Source organism: Labeo rohita, chromosome 13 (genome assembly GCF_022985175.1).
Source record: "Labeo rohita strain BAU-BD-2019 chromosome 13, IGBB_LRoh.1.0, whole genome shotgun sequence".
Lineage (NCBI taxonomy): Eukaryota > Metazoa > Chordata > Actinopteri > Cypriniformes > Cyprinidae > Labeo > Labeo rohita.
Genome location: NC_066881.1, coordinates 10,855,542 through 10,864,978, shown reverse-complemented (window position 1 = coordinate 10,864,978; position 9,437 = coordinate 10,855,542). Strand labels below are relative to the sequence as shown.

Below are 9,437 nucleotides of genomic sequence, written 5' to 3'. Positions count from 1 at the left end.
GCTATGATACTGTTTTTGAAATCAAATCTTTGCATAGCTATGACAAAGAAACACTGGCATCTAACAATGCCGTAGAAAAAAACAGATAACCTTACAAAAAAGCAGATACATCAGCTCAAATAGGAAATAAAACAGTTATCAAATAAACATTGGTGACTCACATTTTAAAGCAGTCAGTGAACAATTTTGTAAAGAAATGAATCAAATCTGTATGTTTGCGAAAATATTCACCCCCTTTGTAATCATTAACATTTTCGTAACATTTTTTTCTCAGTAAATGTAAAAATTAGTTACATTTATTTTGTAATTAAATTACTAATTCCATTACATGATGTAAGTAGTTACTCCCCAACACTGCTAATATGTGTACTATGTTGTACCAATTTGTCCCACTTTTGACTTCAAAAGTTTCAGCAAGTACTTGACATCACTTATCTACTGTAAGTGTTTCTATTGCAACTATACTAGTTATATACTTCTTGTTGACATTTTAGTTTATGTATGTGGGTCATTCTATAATTAGGGGTGCATTTAGAATTTGACAATGTGATGGGTAACTTAGTTGACAATGGTTTTTCGGACACAAATAAAACAAGCTATATCACAATAAACCCTTATTATTTTTGATGCGCACACCCAAATGTCTTGATAACCTAATCTAACTGAAGGCAAAACTATGAAATTAATTTATATTTGAGGTAATTTTCATGCTTAAATGCAGAGTAGAATGAGCAACTTTATAAAATCGGCTGAATCAGCTGAATACCAGGGTTGTATGGGATATGAACATAATTTTTGAACAAAAGATATGCCTTTTTCAACATATACACTGACCAAAATTATAAACGCAACACTTTTGTTTTTGCCCCCATTTTTCATGAGCTGAACTCAAAGATCTAAGACTTTTTCTATGTACACAAAAGGCCTATTTCTCTCAAATATTGATCACAAATCTGTCTAAATCTGTGTTAGTGAGCACTTCTCCTTTGCCGAGATAATCCATCCACCTCACAGGTATCTCTGTGCATTCAAAATGCAATCAATAAAATGCACCTGTGTTTGTTGTCCATAACATACGCCTGCCCATACCATAACCCCATCGCCACCATGGGCCACTCGATCCACAATGTTGACATCAGCAAACCGCTCACCCACACGACACCATACACGCTGTCTGCCATCTGCCCTGTACAATGAAATGCGGGATTCATCCGTGAAGAGAACACCTCTCCATAGTGCCAGATGCCATCGAATGTGAGCATTTGCCCACTCAAGTCGGTTACGACGACGAACTGCAGTCAGGCTGAGACTCCGATGAGGACGACAAGCATGCAGATGAGCTTCCCTGAGTTTGTGCAGAAATTCTTTGGTTATGCAAACCGATTTTTGCAGCAGCTGTCTGGGTGGTTTGGTCTCAGACGATCTTGGAGGTGAAGATGCTGGATGTGGAGGTCCTGGGCTGGTGTGGTTACACGTGGTCTGTGGTTGTGAGGCCGGTTGGATGTACTGCCAAATTCTCTGAAACGCCTTTGAAGACTGCTTACGGTAGAGAAATGAACATTCAATTCACGGGCAATAGCTCTGGTGGACATTCCTGCAGTCAGCATGCCAATTGCATGCTCCCTCAAAACTTGGAACATCTGTGGCATTGTGCTGTGTGATAAAACTGCACATTTTAGAGTGGCCTTTTACTGTGGGCAGCCTAAGGCACACCTGTGCAATAATCATGCTGTCTAATCAGCATCTTGATATGCCATACCTGTGAGGTGGATGGATTATCTCAGCAAAGGAGAAGTGCTTACTAACACAGATTTAGACAAATTTGTAAACAATATCTGAGAGAAATAGGCCTTTTGTGTACATAGAAAAAGTCTTAGATGTTTGAGTTCAGCTCATTAAAAATGGGGGCAAAAACAATAGTGTTGCATTTATAATTTTGGTCAGTGTAGTAGTGTGACTGGGAAAAATATAACTGTGTACTAGAAAATTAAGCATCAGGGCTTTATATTGATGAAAATATATTCAAAATACACTTCACGGACATGAGATTTACCCACAATTATAGAATGACCCATGCATACTTCAATTTTTGTTTTCAGTGTATACTTGGTGCAAATATAATATAACTATGATGTTAGAGTTCACTTAAAAGTAAATAAGTTCAAGAAAACTTGCATACAAACTATTAAACTAGCAATTTGCTGATAGTATTCTTTAAAATGCACTTTTATAAATAAAAAAAAGTATTAGAAGTATATAACTTGTTAACTAACAGAAATTGACTTGTGGTTGCCATACTAACGAAAAATTTAAACTACAGTTTTGTATATAAAATTTGATACTGTTACACTTGAAAGCATACCAAGTACACTTAAAAGTATACTTTTATAAACTAAGTGGGTCAACTCCTAATAAGTATTCAAATATAGTACATATACAAGTAAAATGAGTACTTAACGCATATTAGGAAAATATACTTGAACTCACGTTTGCATAATAAAATGAACTTTGAAAGGGACGTTATCTACATCAAAGCTGAGTTGTTACTATAAACATGAACATGTAAATTTATAAGATAGTATGTAAAACACTGGCTAGACTACTGACAACATCAAAGAATGCATTACACGTGAAAAAAGTATTACTCTATCAAAAAAGAAATGTCAAAATCTTGATCAAAACATTAATTATAGGCTATATGTACTCACACTGAGTACATCTTTTACCAAGTCTTTGTATGGCAGAAATAGTGTGTAGAGTGGTATGGTATGTGTTTTCCAATTCAGACTTTTCTGTTTATGTGTAAAGTATACTTAAGTATACATTTTGGATTGAAAGTATGTATACTCTATTTTTAGTTTAAAAGAAGTACACTAGTAAGAATGGAATAAACTTTTCTGCAAAGTTTTCATACACTACAGTTATTCAGGTAACTTTGATTATTGAGTTTTGCAGATGTGTGCAATGGAAGTTTTTGACTCTGACCTGTGTAATATAAACTCAAAAAAACATCAGCAATAGGGTCATCTGAGGATGCACACCAAAGTTCATAAAATTTCGCCCGTAGAGGGCACTGTTTGTTGATGTTGAAATGCACTATTCTTGTTGGTGAGACTGTTGGAGCACATGCTCCTGACAAACTCTAAATCTGATGTCATGTCATCATTAACTCTCCTATAGATATAATGCAATCAGGCCAAAATGTATCATTCAACCAATTTAGTACAAGTGCAACTGTATGGGTTAATTCAAAATCTTTTCTGATTAGTAAATTCTCCCAAATTCCAGGTCATTTTTCTGCCAGGAAAATGACTGTTTATGATATCACAGTTAGGGAATTGTTATTCCTGAACACATTTGTCAGACACGAGCCAAATGCATATTTGAGCGTGGTCCAAACTGACTAATATTCAACCTATTTTCAAAAATCTATTCCAAATATCCTGTTCTTGAAAGTACACAACATAAAAAATATGTGAGATGGAAATACTGTTGAAATGCAGAAGAATAAATGCTCATATGTGCAAACAGAAAAGCCTCACACGTCACACGTACTGTACAACTACTGTGCATTTTATTTTCTAAAAGAAAAATCTCAAAAGCTGGTGTTTTCTTTCCTTGACAGATCATTTCAAGTCACAAAATGAATAAGTCTTCAAGTCATAGTATGTTCTCTTTTGTTTTGAAGGTAAGAGGAGGTTTAAAATTCCACATTATACTACAACAGTGCCCGTAATGGCTTACATTCATTCTTAAAGCTGAAGTGTGTAATTTTTTTTTTAATGTTAATGTTAAAATTCAGATAAAAGTAAGTAAATGAACCAATGATGGGTTGAATTACCAAAAAATGTAACATGTTCATCTATGAGCTGAAATCAAAACATTGCTTGTGATTGGCACAACACAATAACAGTGGATTAACCAATCGATTTGTCTGACTATCTGCGTAATCTAGTGTTGGGAAAACTGCCTGAAAAATGACACACTTCAGCTTTCATTCAACATATACAGAAGAGAATTGTCAAACTGATAATATACATGAAGATGTTTTAAGGGAACCACTTTTCCATTTCACAAAACATAACCAAAAGTAATTTCAAATTTTGGAGAATTTAACTGGAAGACAGTGCAAGAATCATAAAAGCTTGCGACCAAAATTACATGGGCAGAGAGACCTGAGAAAAGAGGGGAAAAAATACAACAAAAAGGAGGAAAAACATGCAAAAGATGCCTAATGTGAATATATTAATTTAAAAAGGAATGTAACAAAATTTATTTCCTTAGGAACATGTTTTTTCTTACTAGACTGTTGCAATGAGAGCATCATCTGAACTCAGATAAAATCACAAAAAATAAGTTTATGGTACTCATAAATCTAATTCACAGAGATGCAGGTTTTGAACAGCGACACAAAAAACAACCCATAATTCACACAAAACAATAGCTTAGAAAAATGCATAAAATCAGTAAGCATTGAATCGAATTGCATTGGTAATTCCCTTAGGCTATTTGATGTTCATAGTACTGGCATTTCAATGTCAGTCAATTACCATCAGGGGACTGTGAGGTCATAGTATTATTTGTGCCACATAAAGTCAAGAGGAAAAACACTCCATAACATAGCATGATCTAACGATATTCAAGCTGAGTAAAACATTGAGCACCGGCCGAAACGAAAGATCCAGAACTAGTGCAGCACTACATGTGATTTGTCAATGCCAGGGGACTCTGGTACTATGAATAAGCACCGCTGATGAGCACTGTCCCTGAGCTACATACAAACTCAGGGTTACAATATCATCTTGATGATGGTTTTACACAAAAAACAACAGCAAAAACAGATCGGATTGAAGAGACAGTAGCGTGAACGTACCCATGCCACTCTGTGACTTCAAGTTCCCCAAAACATAGGCTAACATTGGGTTACCCTTGAGCTTTTCTATCTTGGTTGCAGATAGAGTACTAGTTAAAACACATTTTCAGAGACAAGTGTCAAATTTCTCACAGCCTACATGACAAGATGTTGTTTCAAGAGCTGAAGTACAGCATTTGGGGTGTACAATGGTTTTAAACACTGACGTACACTCTTTAGCACCTTAAAGATGAAATGAAAAAGACATTTCTTAGCCGTATGTTAACTTTAAACCTCATGTAAGAGAAATGTAAACCTTGCGTTTGAGCCAATATCTTGACTAGGCCTCTGGATAACATATGCAATTACGAAGTCATGAGTTGATCTTTCATTCGACGCACCTAAATAAAACCCGAACAAACTTGTGTATAAAAATGCACAGACACCGATCCATCCCACCTCTTGCACCAAAAGTGACTGATTTCAAATAAAAATGCACTATGTAGCAATAAAAATATATGAAATGTCATCTCAGGAGGTGTCATGGGATCTCTTTAAAAGCACCAGTGAAAAACATACAGTAAATTCGTTCGAACTTAACACGCTTGAATTGTAGAAAATGAATAAGCTGTTTTCAAGTTATGTTTCAACCTCTTTGGGAGTTAAAAAAAAAAAAAAAACGGGGATTAAATAATATAAACTTTTACGTAAGTGCCAGAAAGGAAACGGGTTGGACACGTTGTTAAATGCAGCATAAACCTTCCATGATTATTGCTTAAATATGCAAAGTTTCATAATCATGACTCGACAGCAAACATGTGACTATAGATACTCGATGATGAATAAACCAAACGTGCATATTGGAAACTTCAAATGTCAAGTTGGTCTGAAGATACAAAGTGCTTTTTTAAAGGATGCCACGTACTATGTTCAGTGTTGGGGACAGCGTTACGTAATTGAATTGCAAAATAAATGTAACTGTAATCTATTACAGTTACTGAGAAAAAAGGTCATTAAATAACAGTTACTTACGGAAATGTTAACGATTACAAAGGGGGGTGAATATTTTTGCACACATACAGATTTGATTGATTTCTTTCCAAAATCGCATTGGCTGCTCTAAAATACGACACAACAAAGTTTCAAGAGTTTAGGACACAGAATATTGGATTCGATAACTGTTTTATTTTCTGTTTGGGTTTATGTATAAGTTTTATTTTTTAAATTAACTGTTTTCTCCAAGGTGCTGTTAGATGCTAGTGTTTCCTGTCATAGCTACGCAAAGATTTGATTTCAAAAACAATATCATAGCTACTAAACTATTTCTTGTTATGATTTTACATCTTTAACCGCAGAATGATCTAAAAGTAAAAAGAGGTGCTAATCTGATTTTGTAGTGGCTGTGCTTCAAAATTAAATTATTATCTTATTTCAAGTGATGATGGATTTTGAAAGTCTGACAGTAATCAATGTTGAGTACTACTGTAAGGTTAACCCTGCCTGCTTTAAATGTTTTAGAATGATTAACAGTTTAGAAAAAAATTGAAATTTAAATTAGTAAAAGTAGTCAAAAAGGAATCAAATGTAATCAGTTACATTACTTCAATAAAGTAACTGAAATAGTTACACTACTTATTACATTTTAAATAGGGTAACTTGTAATCTGTAACCTATTACATTTCCAAAGTTACTTTTAAAAGTAATGCATTACATAATTTCATTATTTCCTAAAAAAGTAACTAAATGCCGTACCTAGTTACTTTTTATGGAAAGTAATGAATTACGTTACTTTTGCCACTTGGGCTAGGCTTGCTTATTTGTTTTTTTTAATAACAAACCCCCCAAAAGTTATATTTTTGGCAACTGTAATGGCCCTATCACACTAAGTGCCAGTTTTACTAACAGCTTGTGCCACTGCAAACCATTTTTTTGGGGTTAAAATAGCACGGATTCACTAAAGATGCGCCATGCAGAATTAGTGCTGATTTTTGAGCTTGACCTTATTAAACTTGCATTTGTAGGACGTTTTCAGAAGTAAAATTTATGGGAGGAGAGTTTTAGAGTTTTAAAATGAATGTGAAATGAGCAACACATTTTACTAACGTTTGCACCTATCAAATCTGATTATGTAACTTGTAATGCGTTAACCCCAACACTGTCTCACAATGCCGAAACAATGTACCTTCATACCAATACGAATACCCAGAAAACTGATGTAAAGTTCCTGTAACGACCCCCAAGTGTGGTTCATATTGGTCATTCAACCTTACTGCTACAATGGCACCATAAAATAGCAACTACCGAGTGTCAGACAAGACAGCACCGAAGGCTTAGACGAGAATATAGAATTCACATTTGACAATGTCAATTCGGAGTGTTTACTACACACGTCATTTAAAGGATGACATACTCCTATTGCAGTAAACAGGCTTGGACCAGAAATTAAATTACAAAATAGTCTTGAAAATGATCAGAATAAATAATCACATCTTCTATGCACTAATTTCATCTATATGTATAAAACCAGTTTTATAACATCTGTTCTGAGCACCATCTCTTTACAATAAAAAAAACACAGACATACACACCAAAAACTCACAGTTAAAAACCCACAAACGGTAGTCTATTTCTTCGTAAAAGCTGAGATGAAAAGCACAACTGAAGAAGGGCACACGTAAAAACGGGCATGAAAGGATGAGAACTAGCTGAGGTAAGGCATTAGCTAGACAAGCACGGAGAATTTCACGTCCAGCGGTTGTAAGGCCCAGTGACGTGCGTGAGGGCGTAGGGAGCTGACATGACGACGCCATCATGTGTGACTGTTAACGATTGACGGGTAGGGACCTGATACTTGTGTCTCTCTTCCGGATAAGTCTCGTTTTCGCTCTCCGTGTCTGAATCCATCGCCTTTGACCTGTCGTTGAGTCCCAAACGCTCAGCTTCCTCTTTCTCCCTGGCCTTCTCGGCCATTTTGGCCTCCCACTGTTGCAGGCCGTGGCCTGGGGCGTTCAGGCTCTTGTGCTGGTAAAAGACCAGGGAGATGCGGGTGGGATGCGTGCGGTTGGGCCGCAGGATGGGAGTGGTGGCGTGCAGTTCCCGTCGAGCGCATTCGATCAGGATGGAGCCGTGGGAAGGAGCCACCGCGACACCGCCGATATTCCTGTCGAGGAAATTGTGCTCGCTGTCCGACCACACTTGCTCCGCTCTACCCACCTCTGGGGTCAGGGGTTGCGGCGTAACTGGTGGGTTGCTGTGGTTCTCAGGGATCAAGCGACTGTGGAGACCCTCGGCCATGGGCGGGGAGAGTGGGGTGGGAGCTGCGCCGCCCTGGAAGCACCGCATCTCCTCAGGCTCGGATTTGAACGCGGGAGAGTATTTCGGATCGTTCGGATGCGAGTTTCTGAACGGTTCAGACGTCTGCCTGATGTTCTCGAGTCCGTGTCTAAGAGAAGGAGAACCATTGCTGTGTCCAGTTCCTCTTGAGGGATCATGCGATTGAGGAAACTCTGGGTGTGCGGGCATGCCAAAGCCGGAGGCCACAGGAGGTGTGTGGCATGTGTTGGTCTGGTTGTACGGGACAGTAGAACGCAGGTCTGAGAATTGGTCTCCAATGCCTGGAACTCCAGACAATCGCATTGTGGAACTTAAATTACAAGTATTCTTTTCTGAACATGGTGAGTTGTGTTTGAGACCTGTTGACAAAATAATAATAATAAGAATTTAATATAGATTAGAGATAAGAGGGTCTGTGTATGTTGCCTTCATTGATTTTTTTATTTAAAGGGGTCCTATTATTCTCATTACAAAGTCTTGATTTTGTTTTGGGGTGTACTAGAACATGCTTACATACTCTGTAGCCTGGCACAAATGGCTCGATTAGTTCTGGGTTTAATGAACGAAATGTGTTTAATGAACTGTTCCACTGTGTTGCAATTGCCAAACAGCTTAGACGGTGTTTCCTTCCTGCTACGCCCTTTGCCAAAGCAGTTACGAAAGTTGATTAAAGTGATTCTTACGTTTTAAATATGGATATTTTTCTTACAAAAACACATCGATTCATTACAGGAGGCCTTTATCGACCCCCCCAGGGCCGTGTGAGGCACTTTTTAATTATGGATGGATGCACTTTATTGACTTGTTTTGGACTGATGAAGAGAAACACCATAGCACCCCTTTAATATTGACAACAGAAACATGAGAAAACGACACCAAAACAAGAATTTGCCTTGCTTTTCCGCTGTTTTTTTAGTTCAGAGGTAGAAAATGGGTAAATTATTCTCATTACTTTGTAATGAGAATAATTTCATTTTCGACATGTGGGGGTAATGAAACATTGTCTAGCCATCAGTCGTCTAGCCATCAGTCGTCTAGCCATCACAATTAGGCCCTTGTCAAACTCACTCAAATTCTTTTTGCCCATTTTTCCTACGTCAACACATCAACTTTGAGGACCAAAAGTTCACTTGCTGCCTAATATATTCCTCTAACAGGTGCTGTGATGAAGAGGTAATCAGTGTTATTCACTTTACCTGTCAGTGGTGAAAATGTTTAGCCTGATCGGTGTATGTGGATGACGTCATTTTCA

At 37.2% G+C, this 9,437-nt stretch overlaps 1 protein-coding gene across 3 annotated transcripts in view; it reads right to left on the bottom strand.

Annotated features, from left to right (window-relative positions):
* Positions 1–3,552: 3,552 nt before the first annotated feature.
* tet1 (tet methylcytosine dioxygenase 1) overlaps positions 3,553–9,437 on the bottom strand; it is a 55,893-nt gene continuing 50,008 nt past the window's right edge. For all 3 annotated transcript variants that reach the window (XM_051126078.1, XM_051126079.1, XM_051126080.1), the window contains one exon: positions 3,553–8,544. In XM_051126078.1, coding sequence (XP_050982035.1) covers positions 7,595–8,544 — 950 coding nt within the window. In that variant the 3' untranslated portion in view covers positions 3,553–7,594. The remainder of the gene's footprint in view (positions 8,545–9,437) is intronic.